Below are 22,858 nucleotides of genomic sequence, written 5' to 3'. Positions count from 1 at the left end.
GAGAGCGAGAGAGAGAGAGAGAGAGAGAGAGAGAGAGAGAGAGAGAGAGAGAGAGAGAGAGAGAGAGAGAGAGAGAGAGAGAGAAATAGAGAGAGATATTGTATAGAAAGAGAAAGAGAAAGTGAGAGAGAGAGAGAATAAAGAGAGTAAAAAGCGCGGTTGTAATTATTTTTCTGATCGACGGGGACATGGGGGGAGGGGCAACGTACCCGGTCGTGCTGCAAGCGCGCTGTGGGCGTCTCTTGTAAAACTCCACTTCGTCCACCGTCCATACGGCCCCTTTCACGTTTTCGACTCGCATGAAACATTTGTGGAGAGACAGGTTGTGTCGCACTGCGTTCTATACAAAATAATACACAGACTAAATAAGCAACGCAAAAAACGAACGAAGCCAACTCAATCACGGTCCCGGTAGTCGGCGAAGGGGGAAAGGATCACGGTCGTTCGTGGCACGCGAATGTGTGTGTGTGGGCGGGTGGGTGGGTATGTGTCCATGTGTATGTGTGCGTTACGCAGGCGGTGGAGAGTCCTCGACATCGGGTGATGATGAGCGATCACGCTGATGAGGCAAGAATGGATGATGATCGTGAGACCGAGGCGCGAGGTTGCTAAGTGAGACGTGCGATATTGTGCGTGTGCCGTATGATTTGTCGAGGTGCCAAGGTGCCAACGAGCAGCGTCGCGAACGATCTCGTTGAAGCGCGGAACACTCTTTGCGGCGCAGGACTTTGATTAAACACATCTCCCGATGTTTACCGCGACCGTCGTATATCAATATCTCGAGTTAATGTAATGCGAGTATTTCGAGTTTCCCTACAGCTCTTTCGTGCGGCAAAGTTCTCGATTTATCTCCAACGTCAACGGCAACTGATCGTCTCTAATGAAATTGGAATTTATTACGATACTAACAGAACGGGATGTAATTAAACAAAATGTATCTCTCAACAAGTTATCTGTTAAATAACGTGTTTTCGATGTTTTCACCGTGATAGTAAAATCCATTTAGCTAATATATTGGTAAAAATAAAACAAGCAATAATAATTAAAGGGTTGTAATTTTATTTCAGCGAAAGTTATTAATTCCGCGGCATGCGTGTTTGCGCATTCACGTTACGAATATACTGCAATGTTACAGACAAGTTACAATCGAGCTCCCGAATATTTTATGACTTTACGTACTTTTGCACAAAATGGCAGTTTCAGTCTTATAGTTGTGGCCTCGATCTATAACCTAGATCTTGTATTTCCTCGTTTTAATGCGATTCAAGCCTTTGTGGATAATAATTGTGACCTAGATCAATTTTAGGATGACCTACGCTCGACAACGCTGCTCTTGAGAGCTCATTTCAGCCATCTTTGAGGACGAGACGTGCAGATCTCTCATACATTAAAAAATGGACATGTACAAAAAATAAATTACACAAATTTATTTATTTAGAGGCTGATAGCAAACGAAAATATTCCCGAAAAAGTGCATAATAGCTGCAGCTTCTATCCTTTATTAATGTAATGAATTGTTCGGCTATAATATTTTATTCGTGATGACAAGAATTAATTAATTTTAAGTTACAAAACTTAACAAGGTTGGCGATACCATGAAAATTAATTTGAACATCTCATTTCGAACGTGTCATTCAAAGATGCGTGCAATGGCCACTCGGCACTCTTGTAGAATACAAGCAAAGCTGCCACCTTAAACTGAAATTTGCATCGAAAACTGAAATGCTTTGTGTGTTGTACGGTTTCCACCCTTTTCCCATACGGGACAGTATATTTCCCGACAACGATTCAACCAATTAAACGCAGAATTAACAAATATCTTCGATAGCGTCCGTCGGAAAGCCGTTTTCTCGAACATGTACGTGAAATAGACTTTTGGAAATGCTAAGCGGGCAACGAAAATAATGCAAACTAACGTAAACAGTAAACGTCAAATAAAAGCAGCGCAAATTACTACGCAAGTGCCAATAGTGTGCTGCGTTCAAAAAAACTGTACGTATCAATAAATGCGACTGTTGAGTCACGACTAATTTTATTATCGGAAAAGGGTTCGAGCAAGTCTCCCAGGTGGCAGCCGGCGAGGAGGAAGAACGGAAACCCGCGTCGCGTTGTGACGTACGAAAAAAAAAAGGACAAATAATAATAGAAAGTCCAGCCAGCCGATAATCAAGTGACAGTAATGACGCGACGTCCACCAATAATAACGACGGCGACAATGACGATGACGATGATGCCGATGACGATGATCGCTGTTAGCACAGAGGGAAACCGGCAATGAAATCGCGACGCCGAAGGCCGCGTGAGGATGAAACGAAACCAAAACATGATTAATCGAAAGAGACACGGTTTGTGGCATTCCTTTATCGTTAATGCACAGCTAGTCATCTAAATCTAGGGGCAACGACAACAATTATTCATGCCGCAGGGCCGAATGTAAAATTCGACGAGGCCGCGCGACGCGGCCGCTCGATGACGTGTTTGCCGCCATCCGACTCATCGCCAGCTCACGTTGGTGGCCCCCACGTCGGCTGCTCCGCTCTTTCTCCGCCCCTTCGCAGCGGCAAACCTGTTTGCGTTTTTCTTTTTTTTTTATGTTTTCATATACACATAACCATGCGAGGCGAAGCGTCATGGCAAACGTCAATTACTTCCACGCACACTCTCGCACACACGCAAAAACGCACGCGCGCAAACACTCTTGCCAACAAGCGGTTTGTCACGTCGGCTTACAAATCGATCATGAACCATCGGCACGTTTATATTCTCGGACGCCCGAGGAGACGTTGGATGTGTTAATTTTTATTAACCCGCCCAGGCGACGTTCGATCGGCAATTTTATCCGGTCGATTCGTTCCGGATTGGAGGTACGATACGTCGCGACACACGCTCGTATGTCAGAATAAAGCGATCCACGAGATCTCCATTGAGCACACATCCTCCCTACTATTATTTAATTGCGACTTTGCAGGTAATGCGCGATCTCTCTTTCAGATACCATTGGCAGCAATCATTTTAAACGACAAAATAATCGACGTAATATGCCTGGGTAGGAATATATAACGTTAATACAATAATCGCTCCGTAAGGACGTTTGAATTCTATTTACTATTGATTTAGACTATTAGTTTACTATTAGTTTACTATTAGTTTAAGAGGATTGCGGTTATTCTGACACGCGATGCCATTGAGTGGTCTGCCGAACGAGGGGAAATGGGGAAGAATATAATGACAGATGGCTCATAAATGACTCGTAATATGTCATATTTCACATGTTACCAGTTCTCCCCCCCCCCTTATTCGAGAAAGCAATACAACTATCATTACCAGCTGCTCTGCCCGGCACGTCACTTAGCCTGTTAATCCAAATCAATACATATAATTATCCGAAATTCTCGATAAGCTGTCAACCTTTCTTGTTAAGCGCATTCAGCTCGATCCGTTCGTACAAATATAAATTGTTTTATCCTTGTGACTCCCGTTGCACAAACAAATTCGTGGGAACCTGATCCATTTAAAGAGAGAATTACCTTCACTTTATTGTAACTCTCCCGCTATTTAAAGATTACGTTTGAGACATTATTTCGGTTTTCTCGTGGCGAAAGAAAATTACCATAAGAAGTTTGGAGTACTTGACGCCTCGTAAAAATTACTGGCTGCAAGTGTGGAAAATTAGAAAAAAAAACACACGTAGCGAGGACGCCACATTGTAAATATCTCGAATCTCAAGTCAAAAAAAGCTACTGTTTTCTGGTCTCATTTTCTTCCTTTGAAACGATTGTGTGATTATACTACTGGAATTGTAAGATATACCTTCCACGTTGCTGCGTTGCGCCGGAAGTAGCAGAATGTGTTTTGGAACCAGTTGTAAATTTCGTTGAGCGTCAGCTGCTTCTCGGGAGATTCGATGATGGACTATGGAAAGAGCAACATTATAATTACATTGACCCGTTCTATTCTAAGCGGCGAAACATCGTGGCCAGGGCATTTAACTGTCCACAAACGAGAACGATCCCTTACGAGTATGTAATATCGGTTCGTGTGTCGTGTAAATTTTTCGATTGCAGTATCACATAATAATCCGAGAATATTATGATTCTCTAATAAAACGTGATAAATTCAATTAACAAATAATAAAATAAATTTTACTGCATCTAGATAATTATAAGTTAGAATGAGCTCCGATTTAAAACATTATTTAATCGGAATAATATTTAACAGAACGCGCCAACTTTAACAAATAAATTGAAATTTAATTTTCAGTATATTCCGGAAATTATTAAAATAATAACGTGAACCGTTCAACCTATTTTACGCTGTTAAAGAAAGTCCCCAGGATAATTGGCTTTGTTAATACGACGCGACGAGAAAATACGATATTCGGAGAATCCTTCGACAATCGCATTAGCCACTCACCTGCCGAATTAAGGATGCATACGTGAACGGTGGTCTGACGTCTGCATTCTTGTAGAATTCCCTATTTCGCTGAATTTCTGAAACCGGACGCAACAAATTTCATTTACCCTGTACATTATATTATAAAAACGGTAGCGGGTCGGAAAGCTAATATTCTCATTACTGATAATAGGTGTATCACGCGTGTTTAAACGCGCGTTTAATTATTTTTTTTGTGTGCAAAAAGATCCGAACAGTGGAATCACAACAAACAAGCAAACATTGTGCCGACCGCGTGGAATTATGATACAATTATGCTCTTAAACGCCGAGTAAACGAAGCTGTGCGCATGTTACGCGGTATTTTCCTATATTCAGAAACATTAAATAAATTTATATATTTTATTAAAATTTTCAATCGACTTCTCATGAAAAGCTATGAGTACACATTTTGAACCGCCGTACAATGCAATGTACATCAATTTTATACTTTGTACTTTTATTAAATGACGTTTTTCTGGAAATAATTATAAATTTTTTTAACGAACATCTAAACTTTAACATAAGAATTTGTGATGAAATAAATTTAAAACTATGCGCAAAGTATACCAATATTAACCAAAAAGTTGGATATTCTTCTAAAATAATGATAATTGTTCATATTTGAAGAAATATCTACTGATGCATGCTTTTGCAAAATAAAATTACATAAAAAATAGAAGAAGGCAACCCAAACATTAAAGTTCTTCGTATTTAATTTTTTCACAAGTATTTATTAAGAATAACTGTGTACTATATTGACGTTATATTTTTGCATTAAAACTGAAGCTTATTTATTCGCAAACAAAAAGAAAAATAGTTGAAACCAAATATATGGATCACCTCTTTCACGCTTGAATGAAAAGCAACCAGAAAATGAGAAACTGCGACCAATCAATTTATCTAATCCCAAGTATTTGCGCGGGGTTTTGGCAAACTCCGTAATCTTAATTGTCCCGGGAGTTATCAGTAAAATTAGGAAAATAGATGCTACGTGAAGAGGCGGGGGTGAAGACGAGGAAGGGAGGTGAGCGGTCATGCAAGGTGCAACCTTCCGCAAGAAAAATCTGTAAGCCACAAATGGGAATGTGGAAAATAGGTTGACAGTACCTTGTTGGACGTCAAGGCCAGCACGCTCCAGCATGTAGGGCAGCCCTACACGGTGGGGAGGGCGGGCAGCACAAGAAATAAGGAAACAACAAAAGCATCGATAAGAAAGAGGTTCGAGCTGGCGGATGAAAGAATTTATCATTCATCTCGTATCATTTCTTTTCTCATCGCATATAAATTTCCTCGCATCCCTCTCTACACACCTATACTCGTTCTACGCCGCCAACAAGGTGTCGAACACTGTCGCTTCACGTGACATAGTCGCTACCATAAGTAATCTGTGCGTGTGGTTACAATTTACGACAGGAAAAGGCACGAGACCAAGAGAGGACCGTAAAGAGCACTTGCTACAGGATCGGTATTTTCTTATTTCGTCGGAGTGAACGTGTTTTCGTGACGAACCTCGAAATGCCAAGAATAACTTTTAAAATACACATATAATTAATATATCTTATTACGTTAGACAAAAATACATATTGATATTTTATAAAACTACACTGTTTATGGAGAAGATTAAGGAAAATATTAAACGATATCGTACAACTTTTTATCTTTCGTACTTTTCTCAATTTAATAATGCAACTTAGGATTTTTCGTTTTACTACCACAGTGATAATATCGTTATTTATTTTCTAGTCACGCAGATCTGTCGTGTATCACGTATGGCGTAATTTGAAGAAAGAACTAGTTTCTCTTATTAATAATTTAATAAGAGTTGCGTTACGAAATTAATAAAATACGAAATCTCTCGGATGGCGTTTCGAAGCTCGCGCATCACTCCGAGTATGATCTTGTGTTATCGTTACCTTCGTTAATATCTATTCCAGATCTATCGACGGCTACTCTGCGCCTTACATTGCCCTCGTCATACAGTCCTACGAATAGTATTTCATTTCTGAATTGTGTTTCTTTTGTTTCACCTTGCTGAGACGATATTAATCCACTTCCAAGCTCTCGTATGCATTTCAAGCATAAAGCTGTTACGTTCGGAAAATGGTTACAACGAGAACATTTTGATCAAGGTCATTAACTTTACAGGGCACATACGTCCGAAATAAAATATGAAAACTGTACAATAAAAGTGACAATAAAAAGAGATCATTTAATTAGGAATGAATTAATATCACGAAACTTAGTGTTAAACAACTAATGTACATGTGTTTCGTGAATCGTGTACCATAAGGCAAGAAATGTTAACAAATGTGCAATTAGTTTCTTCCCCCTTTCTACTGCAAATACAACAAAGTTTTACATTCAATTGTGTACATGCATATACATATACACAATTGAATCTAAAACTTTGTTTTATTAAGAATACAAAACGAATCGTTAGTAATTTAATATTCTCGAATAGGTTTATGTAAAGAAAAAGATCGCAATTTTTATCACTAATATGTAAACGACTAACGAAACATGCTATACATTGTACATTGATACTTGGACGTACCAACGAATTATATTAACACAGGATCAGCCAATTTCCTTGAAATGGGTAAAACGGAAGAGCTGTTGCAAAATTAATCTCGAAACAAAATTGATCTTGGTAACGCGAAATGTGCGATACTGGCCCTTATTAGTCCTAGAAGACGCTACCCTCAAGTCTCACCTGTCAGGCGAGATAATTAAAGATTACAAGACGAAGAGATGATCTTACCTCCTGCCAGCGAAAGAGCTGACTTATCGCTGATGCGCCGTCTAATTGGACCAGCCATACTCGGCATGCTGCCAGGCATGTTTGGCATGGGCGGTAAACTCGACATGTTGGGTATGGTCGGAAGTGGCGGCATCGGGGCACTGCCAACCGACGGGGGTAGCTGACCACCCGCGGGCGACCTCACGGCGGACACTAGCGCGGACATGGACACCGGTGACACCTGGGAGACCCCGAAGTTGGGCGGCGGCTGACTCATCAGAGCGGTGGAAAAGTTTAGCTTTGGTAAATTCGAGCCCGTCTGGAAGAGAGAATTCGCGAAAGGGTGGAAAACGAGGCGGGGGAGAGCGATGATAAAGATATGAGCCACGAATCGCGTATAAACTCTATTGTCCAGTAGAGACTCGTCATTTTAGGATTATGTATAAACGCGACAAGAGAATTGCAAAGGGCTAAAGGCCGAATCAGACTAGCAATTGTTGACGCGGATTGGATTGGGATGGGCGATTATCTTCTAGCCAAAGAGAGTCGGCAATTGCTGGTCTGATTCGGCCTTAAGGAGAGGCCTTTACGTAATTCGTGTACGTCGCGGAGCTGGTTCGCAAATGTTTTATCAACTTGGAAAAATTCGAAATTCCGTGGTCGTGGCTTTTAAAATAATTATACACAAGTTTTATCTTACAGATGAGGAACAACGTAATATTTCCCTCTCGTAAGTCTCATGATAAATATAGTCCGTATATTAAAAGCACTTGCTGCAATATGAATATCAATGTATGCCATTTTACAATGCGGAGATCTTATTACATATCGCAGTGGCGTACAAACTACACGGGCAATCTGATCCCCGTAGCGGAACTACTCACACAGCCGCGTTAAAATAATTAAGCCGTCGGCCGACGAGAGCGTTGTCGTTGGCGCAGGGCTAATGCGATATTGGTATTCTCCGACTGCCCAACTTGTTAGGGGTTTTAATTAAGGCGATATAAAATTACCGCGGCTCCGATGAATTATTAATGCGAACTTTATGTATAAATTAGCACTCGACTCGGCGGCGCGTTAAAACTGAAACTCGCGTTGTTGTTGGCGGGCCGCGAGAAGCTCGTAAAATCTTCCAACGAGCTGGTCTGTCGTGAAAATCCGGCTTTACGATCTCGCAGGCAATACCGCAGCGGAGAAAGTTTACGCGTCGCGGTCGGACCGTTTTTCCAGGTTTGGCTTTCAGTATCCGTTCTGTAGCGAACTCCTAAGTGCATTATAATTGCGGCTTACAGTAAAAATTCTCTTGAGTCCCGCGATGTCATATTAATATTCTTATGCATTTTATGAATTTTTAATTCACGAGAGATAAAATTATAACTAATAATTGACTTATCACTTTCTAATAAGTAAGAACTTATAGTGTTTACAAATTATTCTTATTGATGCGATAAATATTATATTTATAAATGTTTGACTACGGCAATACAATGCCACAAAATTTAATATAATAAGCCACAATATTTAAATATGAAATATGTTTTTGTAAAAAGTTAGATTGTTATGGACGAAATTGGTGTTGTAGTTATACAGGAAAGTCCCCCATTATGAGATAGGCTTCTAATACGAGACAGCAGGTTTTCAACATCCAAATTCAATTACAAATCTTTCGCAACAAATTTCATTCCAAGTGTAATAAATTTCATGATAAAACCATTAAATAATATATTAATTTAGCAGATACCCTGATATCTGATATTAGGAGCGTAGTAGGGGACATGTATACATGTTTCTCCTTATTATGGTAATAAATAAAATAGTGAAATAAAATGAAGAAAACAAGTTGAGGGGCAAGAGTTGCAAGTACAATAAGGAAAATTTTTTTTTTACCGATGACTCGGATGACTTTGGCGGTTCCGGGGAAGCCATTTGTTTTGCCATATGCAAATGATGCATCATAGCGCCTAGTCGGTCTCGTTCTTTTTGCAACTGAATTTCCAGCTGCGACACTACTTGCATCTGGACCCTAGCTTGCGCTGTCGATCGGTCGTCCAATGTGTGCTCCGTGTTTAAGTGTCTGCAATATTTCGACATTCAATTATAGTTCAGCCGAACTCACCACATTGCAGTTTCGATCCACGCAACAAACATTACAATGTTACATAAATAAAATAAGAAAGTACCGATTAGGCAAGATTAAATTACTCGTAATATTTTATCATTGTAATCATGTATTAATCGGCCTTTGATTAAACTGAATTAAATAATGAAAAACGACATTTATAAAAGCGCAATAAAATTATATATAAAATTAAAATAAATTGATTAAATTTATTATCGTGGCGCGTTTATGTTTCATACACATAGGAATTTTATTTTAAGTTATTTAATATTTTAGCGTAAGCTTTTTCGTCGTGGCATCTAGTGTAAATTTGTACCATTAATTTAAAAGCCATAATCTTTAACCGTATTCGGCTTTGAAACAATTTATTAAAAACTGATCAATTGTGATAAACTCGCTATATTTAATAAACAAATAAATTACATAAAAGTGAGAGTGATAGCCACACGATTATCTTGCGAGAACTTGGAAAAAATCTGCGCGTCGGAAAGCCACGAAAAATCCCGGGCACGTAACGCTTCCGCTCTCCAACCACGGGGACTCAAACCCCCAGGAGACGGCAAGACAGAAAATTAAGCTTTGCCGCGTCCTAGGTAGAAGATGGGGCAGGGGTGGGGTGCCAACAACGCCAACAAGATTCCGTATTTAAGAATTTCCGTAATCCTTCTTCGTCGACGGAACGGACGGCTGTATCGACGAGAGTGGAGAAGGGTGGCGAGGAGCGGGTCGGTCGGTTGAAAGAACGAAGATGCGGGAAGGTCGAGGGAGCCTGAACGGACGAGCCGAAGGGGGAGAGGGACAGAAAGGGATTAGACTGAGGGGCATAACGATGCGGTCGAATGTCGTGAATATTAATGAGACAAAGGTAATTAGCGTTTTTCTTTTTTTTTTTTTAAGTAACGGCTTGTTTGAGGGAGAGTTTGCACCGAGACGAGCTACGTGATTACGAAGGAGGATCCTCCGGTTGGGATGGAGCTTGCGGTTGCGGCTCGAGGCCGATGAGCGAAAGCGCCTGATGTCAATGAGATACGCTGACACGAGCGATTTTTCTACACTTTCTTTGCCTCATTCTCCCTAATTTAATTACCGACTTTATCTTCCTATTTCTTCAGCCTCCCGTATACGAGGCTTCTTTTCCGCGTTTACCTATTTACTTGGGAATAGTTTGCCTCTCCGAAATATATTGCATTACTGACAATAGAGTCTAACTTGGTTGCAAGTTAGTGCAAAGTATAGACGTATTTTTTGGTTGTTATCAATTTGAATAAATTACGACAAATTTCTTCATTTTGCTACAATAAAATTAAACTCGTGAAAATTTATTACTTTATGGCGGTTTTTATCAAACCTGCAATAAAAGTAATCGGATAACGGCGCAGATAATTTTTCGAAGATACAATTAACAAAATATACGAGAAAAATGAACCAGAAAACTTACTTAAGGAATGCTTGATAGTCTTCACAAATTACTTCACAGCCTGGCCACTTGCAAACCCCATGGCCATAAAGGGGATGAACCTTGTCGTTGCAGGAGACATCCAGCGGCTTCTCGTCCATCGGTGCTGTGCCATTCACCTCGGATCGTCGGCTCGAAGCTATCGAATTCAGAATGCCTGCGATAGTTCGGTAAACGAACGTCGCATTCGCAAAAGTAAAACATAAGCATAGAGAAATTAGACTACAAAAAAACGAGCCAGCTCGAGATCATTAGAAGTGCGTGAACTATTGTTTTACCGTTCAATCCGGAATTGGATTTCGACACATTGGAATTCTGGTGAGATTCCGGCGTATCCGAGGGCTCTGACTTCCATGATGGGAGATTGTCACCCGGTGGCAAGCCTGTTTCAAGTTTTAAAAAAAGGCACCCATTTATAAATAATTAAGTAAAAGGATGACAATCTATTTGTCATAGTTTGCATGAAATTACGTCTACCGTCGAATTTTGTAATTAAAATAGTGTGCAAGAAAAAGATATGCTTAGAAGAAAAATATCGCATCGCATAGACTGGTTGTATCCATTTAAGAGAAGAACTGCGTCATAAATATTTTAATATCTTATAAAAATCTTCAAATATCTTATATGCCAATATGGCAAAGACGTTTACAGCTACACGGAAAAAGAATGTAGCAAACCATTTGCTGTGGTTTAGGAATTTATAGTTAATACAGCAAAATATTTTTAGCAAATCACAATTAGCTACGGCAGCGAACATTTTTTTCAGTATACATTTTGATAATTTTCTACAATGTTGCAACGATGCTGCAATGTAACTGCAAGTTCGGTGTTGTACGGGTAGTAAACATTAGGTGTCTTCCAGCAAGAGACACAGTTGATACAGTGCAACACTGTGAATCGCTTCGTACTTGTCGTTCGTCGAAGTTAAACAAAGACGTGGAAAACGCCTAATATTGTGCATCTCGAAGCAATCAGGTATGAAGCAGACAAAGATGAAGCAAGGCGTATCGAGGTGGAGGCATAAGAGGAAGATGGAAGTGCGAGAAAGGAGCGCAAAAAGAGAAGACAGTTAAACTTTCGAGAGATGAAAAAAATACAGAGAAGATAAAGCGCGCGGAAATGTCGAATGCAGTGTCAAGGATGACGATTCGTTTCACATATGAACTTTCCATGTATGAATTCGAAGAAACCACGGTGAGTCACGACTATTTCGGATGGCCCTTTCAAACATATGTGTCATGTGTACCATACATACACGTGGCAGAAAGGAGAAAATCATTGTAGCCAAGCTCCGGTCTGTAATCGAAACGCTTTTGCGTGAAAAGTTTTGTCCAGAGTAAAAACGGAGACACAACAGTGAAGAAGAAGAAGAAGAAGAAGAAGAAGGAGAAGAGGAAAATTAAAATAATGAAGAAAATGAACAAGTCCCCACACCTTTACGTCTCTTTATAACGCGTAGAAGATTGTACAGGAGATGCTGAATTTAAAAATAATATGAAAGTGTAAAATTAAAGAGAGGCCTCCAATATCATAGTTTATCTTCGTCTCTATACGCCTGCTGCTCTATGACACGTGACTTCCACGACACGAGTGTGTCACGCGTCGTTACAAGTACACGCATATGTTTTGTCGCAACATGATACAAATTCCTACGTTTATGCGACGCAGCCGTGTTAGAATGTAAAGGCGTAACAATAACACGCGAATTTTATTTGCATAATCCTTTTATCAACGTGAACGTGCATTGGTGAAAGAGTCAGTTTCCTGCTGATAGGGATATGCACTGACGTAGAATGCGTGCAAGACATTAAAACAACGAACGATTATTTTGGAAAAAATTGTTCATTACAAAGTTGTAAGCTACAAGCATTTTTAAATAGAGATGTAGGAAAGGTCATCTTTTTTGAAGAATTCGTTGCATAAAGAATGGAGAGAATATGTATCGTATTCTTATAATATTTCGTCCAGAAGTCTTTTCAACATATTTTACTACAATCATGAATATGTTTCATGCTCACAATACTTGATCAGTATCAAAATGTGGAGGGAAATCTCCTATACCCAAAGATTATTTGATTGTTAAAGCATGCCAAAATATTCTTAATCGAGCTCATTAACTTGGATATATAAATACCTGAAGAGGGGTTATGACCTTGAAGACTCAGTCCTTGATGCAACAGATATTGCCTTTGTGTGATCTGCAGTTGCTGTATCAGTTGCTGCTGCTGAATCGCTAGTTGCTGAAGAGTCGCCGACGCCTTCTTCTTGTCCGCCGTTTGCAATAAATGCGTCTGCTGAAATAAGTTCAGCTGCAATTGTTCCTGCAGTTGCTGCATTGCTTGCTCCAGTTGCTTTTTGTTGAGTTCCGCGAGTTGATGCTGATGCTGAAACAAATTTGGCCGCCGGTGTTCAAACGTAAGAATATTTTATATCACTTTACACCAGCTATGCATTGACGATTATATCGCCATAATATATGACTAAAGGCGAACGATTTGATGCAATCTATTGAGAGAAAGAAAGAAAAAGAAAGAAGAAAGAGGATTCAAGTTTAATATTTTCATTTTGTCAACGTGATACTATAATCGTAGCACCTCCTGCGCATCTTCTACAGCTAATCTAATTAAAAGATATAGATAATTAATTATAAATCGAACGATACCGCGTCGACAGTTTATTATTAAACGTCAGGGAAGTGAACGTTTCGCTCCTGCCAAATTAGTCGGTCGGAATAAAAAGAAGAGGAAAAAAGGGCGGCGCTTGCGTCTTGGAATGATGAATAAATCACGGGCGCAGATAATTCGCGGCACCAAGGGGGCAAGAAGATAGAGGGCAGTTGATGGGTAGCTCGAAGACAAACAACGAGACACAACGGCTGATGGCGATGCTTAATTGCTTACCTCACCCTCCAGGCTAACTCCCTCCGCCTATTTCATTTCTCGGTCTCTCTCGCGCGCCTCGAGGATATTTTAAAACAAACTTCGAGGTACGCACCCTTTATCATATTATTATAAACGAACACTCTGCACGATTAATGGGTGCAAACACGTTCCCGCTAATAAGCATTTTCCATGTTCATGTTAAGCACACGATTTTCTTTATATTTCGTATTTACCTTGCACTTCATGTATACAATTTTTGCCGCAATTATAAATTTTGATGACGTCCAAGAAATTTCTACAATCCACATTAACAACGGGACTGACCTATAATTCGACTTGAAATTTTACGAAAGCGTTAAAGGTATTGTTACATTGACACATGATCCTGGAAATGGTTGAACAAAGCGTCTTCAGCCCGGCGTACTCTCGAAAGAATAGTTTCTGCTACAATAAACTACACGGTGCGATGAAAAATATTTGTTGTCGCTTGCGTCGGTATTTTTGAAAAGGAATATCAGAGTGCTTATTGGATCGTAGGCGCCGGGATAACACTGCGGCTGGATAGCAAAAGTGGTTCGCGCGACGTGTATTGTTATCGTAACGATATAGAAGGGACTACCTGTTTACACAGACCGAGTATCAACCCTCTCGCTACAGCATCGAACTTCCCGGCAGTCCCGTCGGCCGCGAATTGCGCGTACACCGAAATTCAAAACCTCTTTCAAGATTAGCTTCCTCACGAGAATGTCTTACGTTTCCGTTTCGTTTGTTCAATTAAGAGTTAAATTTAAGATACCGCGTCATTAAATTACAACGTTATATTTGCACCACACAGCGCATTTCGTTCGAGTTCTGTGCGAAGCGAAAACGTAACGAATTCGTATAAAAGTTAGAAAGACTTCTGTGCCGATAAATTTATCCATTGAGTAAATAACTCTGAGAGAAATAGTTATTTTCGTTGAAAGAAAAATAGCCGTTTTGCAGGAAAGCCTTTAACTCGTGACCTCTGCCAATTTCTCAACCGGTTAACGTTATTATTAGACGATATTAATGAAATTATATTATACATTAGTGACACTATAATAATGAGTAATCGATAGAACGATCGAGTAAAATGAGAAGAACGTTTTAGCAATAATTAATTTATATTCGTCGCTTTGATGGCTAAATTGTTCCTTTCAGCATAGTGCGAGACCGTTTTTACTAACAACCTCGTACAATGTAAAATAAAACAATCAGAAATTTCACTTACATTCTTCAAAGACGAGAAATAACCGAACCGCTCCTGATTAGATGCATGATCGGAAGATGAATCCTGCAACACCATGTTGTGAATAAAGCAATAAAAAAACTAAGGAATACCAGATGTAAAAATTGAAGTAAAACAACTTTATACACGGCAAAATTGTGTACATGAGAACAAAAGTAAATAATGCTAAAATTTTATTAAAAATGGATTAATCATGATGTTGATTACAACGTCTTAAAGTTTTAAAGAATACGTTGATTTATTATCTCTACATTTAAGACGTGTAATAAATACATTCTAAAAATATAAATAAAAACAAATAAGTCAAACGCTCGTGTCAAGTAAAAACACATCGAAGGGTCAGCGGCCGAGAATTTAAAACGTAAAAATATAAAAGTATAAAATATAAAATTTATTCCGGTACAATAGAATTTAAAGAATTTACTTATAAATGACACAAAAGGGTATTTGTAAAAGATACAGTTTCCTATGCATTTATGTAAATAATAAACAAAAATAAAATAGCACGAATATGCATTAGACATTCTTATAACGTACTCGTGAAGCAAAAGTGCCGGCAAAACGCTAAAAGGACAGACGAGTGGAATTCACCTGATGGTGTTGCTGTTGCTGCTGCTGCATGTACAACGTGTGCTGCTGCATAAAGGATTGCAGCTGCGTGGGGCTGAGTATGTGTTGCTGCAGCAGTTGTTGCATCTGATGGAGGCCGCTCTGAGCCGAGCTGAGCATCATCTGCGAGGCGGTCTGCGACGGCGGAGCCCCTGGCGGGCCACCGGGTGGCGGGCCCTGGGAAGGATTCGGCGGTGAACCCCTCTGTGGGGCTTGCGGGCTCTGATGCGGGCTAGGTTGGGGCCCTGGTGCCCCTGAGCTGGGCTGTTGCGATTGCTGCGTGATGATTGGTTGCTTTTGCTGGGTCATGGGTGCTGGTGTCACTACGTGTCCGGCGGGACTGAGCTTCCCATTGCTCTGGTACTCGATGCTGAGATCCTGCTGCTGCTGCTGCTGCTGCTGTTGCTGATCAGCAACGCCACCGCCGGACTCCGCTATATTACCTCTGCCGGACTCGCGATTGCGGGCCGTGGACAGGCGATCCCTGTCGCGGCACTCGCGGTCCCGCGACGAGAAGACGCTGTCGCGCGATTGCTGTTGCTGCTGCTTCAGGGCTGCGAACAGCGAAGTAGCCTGCAATATGAAAATGGAGATCGAGAGCGAGGTCAAAGGCTGTTGCGAGCTGCCTCGTCAAGAGATCGCAATGGCGCACCGTCGTGAAACATTGCCAAAAACCTTAATTGCTATCCTAAGCATTTAGATCAGGACCGGCTGGTATTTACGCAGCGACAAAGAGATAAGAAGCGGGAGCTAAATGAGAAAGATAGCGCGACGGGGGACCGTGAGGGAGCGAAAGAGCAGCTTCGGGCGAAATATTCGTGATATAAATGCCACGTAACGTACATGCGTTAAACTTCTACCGTATTTTGAACAATATTGATCTTATCTAATGGTATTCGAGCGCGGGACCAGCCTCGGCTGCTCCGTCATCATTGGCTGGCTCGAAGGAAAACTCGCTGTTGTCTGAATGACGTCGGTTCGAGTCTCCGCGGCTGTTTACACAGCGGGATTTGTTTTATTAAGTTCCATCATCAAGCAGATTGTCGAGTGTAAAGGCGGAACCAGAGCTCCTCTTCTGCCCGCTTCTCGCGAGGGTCGAAACTTTCGAGCGCGTTCCAGATGTCTCGATAAGTTCATTATTATCGTGTTATTGTACGATATAATGGAGCGGCATTAGACAATGCTCTTGGAGTAAATTATTGCTCTTTATTGCCACGAGATATATCTCACCGTAGAAATAGCTAATCTTTGTCCGGAAACTTGGCGAAATGAATTTTTTAACGTAAGGATAACGACTCCGCGTACGCCTTTAGACAGCACTGCTTATAAAATTTAATATCTTCCATAAACGTATGCCATTAAATCAAATCAGAATTTAATATATTATATTTTAGCAAGCAAAGTGATTTTCTGAAAGTTCGAAGACTTCATTTTTACGATACAAATGCAACATTTCTTACGGAGTAAATTTCCAGGGTGTAGATTTCCATTGCTGTTACGCACGTAATTGCGATTTGTCAAGTAATTCGTGTTACTTTTCACGAAATATCAACATAAGATACTATCCACTGATAACTTTATTAATGTAAATATTTTATTGGTATATGGTAGATGTGAAAATATGTGATAGAGTCGCAAAGCAGATGAGTAAGCCACTTGCATTATATATCGCTCTAAATCAACTGCGCGTTCTTGTAAACACTTGTCTGAAACATATATTATATCACGTACAATAACAAGCAAGATGATGGACAAGACACGTTCGGCTGGAAATATTTCCAATTCGAGTGTCCGCTGGCCTTGCACTTCGTGCCTTCGTCGGGACCGAATTGCATAACAAACAATCATCACGCAACGAAGTAATTACCACAAACACACGTGTCTCGGGACGCATCGCTCGTGCAAATATTTATCAACGCAAAGATCCATCGGGCAACAGAACAGCAAAACAGCTTGTCGAAGACGTTCGCGTGCGTCTTTCCGCGATGTGTTTATTCCGCGACTATATTCTGTCGTTCTTTTTTTTTTGCGTCTTTATACAGCGAAACTTCCATTCCATTCGAGCTTCCTATCATTAAAATGTCAAATGATGCGGAATCGATGACTCTGTAAATTGCCATTCTAGTTGACGAAAACAATCGTGCAATCAACATACGTGGCATAAATGCATTTGTAATGCAATGTTATTTACAGCTGTATACTTTATCATGAAAATCTCACGTTAAAATATACTAAATAGTTTCAATCGCAACTGATGAATGCAAAAGAATGACGTAGGATAATTGAGCCACATAAACGAATTTATGTAAAACTGCTGCTTTGTCGCGCCTATTTTGTCTAGGTACAACATCGGGTGCGCGAAGAGGATTTTCTCTTACAATTTATCCTGCAAATCATGTAATGGGGCGAGGTGGCATTTCGAAGAAATTTATGAGAATTTTGTGAAATTTTACCACACATTTGACTAGTAATTATACTTAGCATACATTTTACCGCAGGGTCAACCGCAGACCAAAAATATGTACATACACCAGTGCCTACCAATGCCCAGTGGGCATTACTTTATCTTATTCTCTTACTTTCTCTTACTTCATCTTATTTTATCTTTATAAAGCCCCAGCAAGACCTAATGCGCAAACTAATGCTCAAAACAACGCCCAGTAATGCTGCAAATCTGTACACCACAATGACCTCAGCATTTTACTAGTAAAATTTCGAAGAACTTTATGAGAATTTTTACTAGTTTTTATAAGAGTTTTTTCGAAGGATTTTGTGAAAAATCTGTAAAATAGGTATATGGTAGAATTTAAAAAAAAACTCATAAAGTTGTCCAAAACGCCATATTGTCTGACGATTACATTTTCAGGATAAATTTTGAGATAAAATTCTCCCCGTGTGTGACATCTGACGTTATTTAGCGCTTAGAATTTTATGAGAGTTTTTGTTAGTAAAATTTGGAAGAATTTTATGAAAATTTTGTAAAGTGTATGGTAAAATTTCAACAAAACTCTCATAAAGTTGTTCAAAATGCCATATTGTCCGACGATTACATTCTCAGGATAAATTTGAAGTGAAAATTCTCTCCGTGTGTGACGTCTGACGTTATTTAGCGCTATTCTATCGCCAACGTTTAACAATGATTAACGCTTACGCAATCTAACCCGAACCTAACCCACCCGAATTAAACAATCCGTCAGCCGCCGAAGACGTCGGCGAGGATAAATTTAAAATACGTTTGCCTTCACACACGGCGCTACGAAACGATTGTCTCTCGAACGAAAGGCCGTGTGTCTCTTGCAAATCCAGGCATGCCGAGTCCTATGCTAATCTTATTTGTGTACGATTACGTATGTTTATAACATGCAAAGAAATTCCGCGGCGCGCGTTATCAGTGTTTAGTCAGGAGCGCCAGCGCGTGGCGTTTCAGGCAGAAGTCTGCGAGGCAGAGGAAAGAAAGGAAAGGGAATAGAAAATGGTAGAATTGGAGGCGGTGAGGGAAAACAGTGGTGAAGGCACTCGCGGAATTTGGCGCGCGTGCACGAGCCGGAGGACTTCCGAATTTGTTCTTTCCGTTACCGCAGCTTGCGAATCCCGCAGTCAACGTTTCCATTTTACGTAATCGAACAGCTCGATTTATTATTCATACGACTGCAGCTATAGGTATTATGTAGAATAAACTCATTTGATTATCATTACTAAATGCAGAGGTTAGCATATGCCGAGGTTTAAGAATTTAAATGATCCAATATTAGCTTGTGAACAACATGAGTAAATATGTATGATGTCGTCATTCAACTTGTAAAAAATAATGGCGTTTTTTCCAATTGCGAACAACATTAAAATATGTATCGAGCAAATAAACATTCAGAGTCTCCTCGTCTATTTAAATACTGTCGAAAAGTATGCGAGACATAAGTAGAGGAAAGTCCAGTATTGCGATAGAATCCTAATTTCGGATAGCGGGGTTTCTGTTAAATTAATAGACATCATCAGTTGATTCCACTATGAATTTATCGGGGCGAAATCCTCTACTTTTGCGAGACACAAAGCTATTGCATAGGCAAAAATGGTCTGCAGCTTCTATTACTGAAGAGTAAGAAACCACGATTGCGGGCGTTTGCTCATGAAATTAATGAAACGCCGACGATCGGCGGAAACTGTTTAATCCACTTGGGCTTGTACCGGTTCCTCGCGAGACGCCGACCTTTAATTCCTTAATTAATTCCGAGCCCCGCGTCTCGCTTAATGAAGAAACGAAGGATCTTTAACCGAAACCGCGACAACGCGGAAGGGATAACGATTCTCGTTACTCGTCGCGAAAACGTAAGAGTTTTCAGGAAAGGGGGCAGGGCGGAGCAGAGAGGGCAAGGGGGAAAAGACGATGAAGTTCGACGTGTGTACACGAGGGGAAGGGGAGAGGGGCAGGGGAAAAAGATATAAGAGTACGAAAGAATGAAAGTATAAGAGCCGACGCTGAAGGGCCATCGACTGCAGATAAGAGGGACTCCTAAGGCTCTTTTAAGAAAAGGTTAAATAAAGGTCGGAGGCTGCGCTTGTTGTTGGCTGTTCAGATTCCTTCGGCCCCCGCCCACCCGCTCCCGCGCCCTCATTCCCTCTCGCCCTCACTGGTACCGCGCGTAACCCCACTTATTTGAATCCCGGCGGCTCCTTCGAATTCAACCCCCTCGCGCGGCCTCTCATATCTTTTATATATTAGAATTTTCACCAACGTTTCCTCGCAAAAGCTCCGCTCTGTTTACTGTTTGGATTTATCCCTTCGCTCCCCCGCCGCGGCAGCCTCTCTCGCCGAAACTCCAGTGGCTGTATATGAGTTCCTTATGTACATCCTCGCCGTGATACTTTCGGCGTTGCCGAACTTTCTGCTACGCCTCATCTGCTGGCATAAGGGTACCCTCTCGCGAAAGTCTGCCGATGTTTAGGAGTTCAGGCGGGTCTCTGACTCATCACTATTTCTTTTCGTTGCCAGATATCTAACAAATCAATTTTCACAAATGTACACGGAGAGCAATTTTCTTTTAAAATTTATCCCGAAATTTCGAGGAATTTTACTTGAGTTTTTTTTCAAATTTTATCCTACATTTTACTACTAATTATACTTTGAATACATTTTCTCGGTAAAGTGTATAGAAAATTTTCAGAAAACTCTCATAAAGTTGTCCAAAATGCCGTGTTGTCCCACGATTACACGATTTTCGGGGTAAATTTTAAGAGAAAATTCTCTCCCCGTGTACCGTAAACGATCCTGTGTAACTCACAGGATTCATTCTGTTTGCAATCACGCAAGTTCCAAAATGGCAAGTGTAAAAGTGAAGAATTATCTCGTATCAGCATGCTAGACGTGATAGAAAAATTGTCTTTGCAAACATTATGGTAAAAGATTTTCTAATTTAGAATCACCCATTAGCCAAAGTGCACTAATCGCTTTAATGATTTGCGTTTAAAGGAGAAATTCCGAGGACTAACGAGATCTAGAAATCACACGTTCAATACAAAAAAAAACACAAAAATTGAATATAACCACTTAATAACGCAATTGTCACGATTTAATAACGAACGATCAACGCCAATCGTTTTGTAATTGCTCGCTAGGCGGAAAAAAAGGAGGATATCGATATCAGCCGATAGGCGGGAATGAATACAAAACGGGTATCGAAATTTCTGTTGTGTAGGCGATTGTTCGATCGCGGCGAACCTCGGCCGTGTTTCAAACCGGTGGGATATCGTTAGATTTTAAACTCGTTACAGGCACGCTGTCAGGAGTGTTTATTCAGCGCGCTTTTCTGCATGTCGACGATGCGCGGACTAAACTACGTGCGTCGAGTCTCGTTCGGTGCTTCGTGTGTGCAGACTCGCTCGTGTTACAGATACTTTTGCATGGGGAAAAAGCAAACGAGAAGAATCGAACGTTTAAATTGATACCGCATCGACGATCTACTTGCACGATGAATCCAAATCAGATTCCATGCCGATTCTTTATTTGCATTTTGCATTCACCTGCCTATTTTGCTTCACGGTTTTGATATACACAGCTGCTTCGTCGGGCGTCCAATTGATTACACGTGCACTTTGCAAGTTTAACCTCAAGATCGGCGTTTTCAATATACACGGAGAGAATTTTCTCTTAAAATTTACCCCGAGAGTCACGTAATCGTGGGACAGCATGGCATTTCGAAGAATTTTATGAGAGCCGTTTGAAACTTTACCATACATTTCAATTACATTTTACCATACACTTAATGTAAAATTTCAACAAACTCATAAAATTCTTGGAAATGCCATGTTGTCCCACGATTACGTGATTTTCAGAATCAATTCCAAGAGAAAATTCCCTACTAATAAATTGGATGGTAAAATTTCAAAACTCTCATAAAATTCTTCGAAATGCCACGTTGTCCTACGATTATATGATTTTTAGGATTAATTTGAAGAAAAGATTCCCTCCGTGTATATACGGAGGCAGCGATAGATGTAAAATTTTCTTTAAGGTTTGTTGGAAAAAATAATTTTCTTACGCGGTACACTACTATGGCAGATGAGACATACGACATGGCTGTTCTCCTGTTAAACTCATATAGACACGTATATATGATAATTATATAAATATACGGGAATACTTGTAGACAGCATGATACAAGCGGAATAAGAGAGCGTGAAAATTAGCATATATATGTACGAGATGGTTTGAAAAGTTTTACTTGATACCGCAGGTCCTCTCAAGATACAAAAGAATAATGGAATTAAAAACCGGAAGACCGCATTCTCAACTGGATTAACACCTGGTCCCCTTACTCGCTTTATCCGCCGGGATTCTCCTCTGGGTTTCGGTCGCAGGAGCAAAAAGGGAAGAGTAGCGAAGGGCAAAACAAGGGTTGGTGAGATGTCCCCGTCTCTCGTTTCGTATTCACGCGGTCGCGGGCCAATCAGAGGCGCGTCTCTTTACACCCGCCTCCTGTTGACGTTTGTCATAATATTTTAATATTAAATCGCGTTACGGGCAGTCATGCGCTCGCATAATCAGACGTTACTCACCGGGCCCCGAGTGTGTGTAAGAGTCTTACGGACGTGCGCGAAAGGGGGCGAGCGGTAGAAGGGAGGATGAACAGAACGCGACACGGGTATTCGACGCCCCCATCGTTTCGTGAGAAATGTGGAATACAAATCACCTCGTGGATTCCGGCCCCCTGTCGCTATCGTTGCAAAGTGTTTGAAGAGAACGAGAATTTAAGAATAATAAATAATTGCCGCCTAGCTCGCGCGTCGAAGACGCAAAACACTCCAACGTTTTTATGCCCGACGTAATATTTCTTGCTCGAGAAATGCACAGATAA

General features: G+C 40.6%; 1 protein-coding gene across 7 annotated transcripts in view; it reads right to left on the bottom strand.

Moving 5' to 3' along the window:
* The window catches only part of LOC105561033 (forkhead box protein P1), a 163,224-nt gene that overhangs the window by 14,632 nt on the left and 125,734 nt on the right, over positions 1-22,858 (bottom strand). For 2 of the 7 annotated variants that reach the window (XM_012010669.1, XM_012010665.1), the window contains exons 3-13: positions 15,492-16,082; positions 14,883-14,945; positions 12,883-13,132; positions 11,027-11,131; positions 10,731-10,905; positions 9,061-9,247; positions 7,195-7,492; positions 6,347-6,415; positions 4,414-4,490; positions 3,811-3,912; positions 210-340 (exon numbers count right to left, since the gene is read on the bottom strand). In XM_012010669.1, coding sequence (XP_011866059.1) covers positions 210-340; positions 3,811-3,912; positions 4,414-4,490; positions 6,347-6,415; positions 7,195-7,492; positions 9,061-9,247; positions 10,731-10,905; positions 11,027-11,131; positions 12,883-13,132; positions 14,883-14,945; positions 15,492-16,082 — 2,048 coding nt within the window. Of the gene's footprint in view, positions 1-209; positions 341-3,810; positions 3,913-4,413; positions 4,491-5,540; positions 5,586-6,346; positions 6,416-7,194; positions 7,493-9,060; positions 9,248-10,730; positions 10,906-11,026; positions 11,132-12,882; positions 13,133-14,882; positions 14,946-15,491; positions 16,083-22,858 lie in introns of all 7 variants that reach the window. The other 5 variants (XM_012010668.1, XM_012010663.1, XM_012010666.1 and 2 more) reach the window with 4 other exon arrangements.

This window comes from Vollenhovia emeryi, unplaced genomic scaffold (assembly GCF_000949405.1).
Source record: "Vollenhovia emeryi isolate VEMERY1.0 unplaced genomic scaffold, V.emery_V1.0 DF939214.1, whole genome shotgun sequence".
In the NCBI taxonomy this organism is placed as follows: Eukaryota; Metazoa; Arthropoda; class Insecta; order Hymenoptera; family Formicidae; genus Vollenhovia; species Vollenhovia emeryi.
This window is presented reverse-complemented; position numbering and strand designations above follow the sequence as displayed.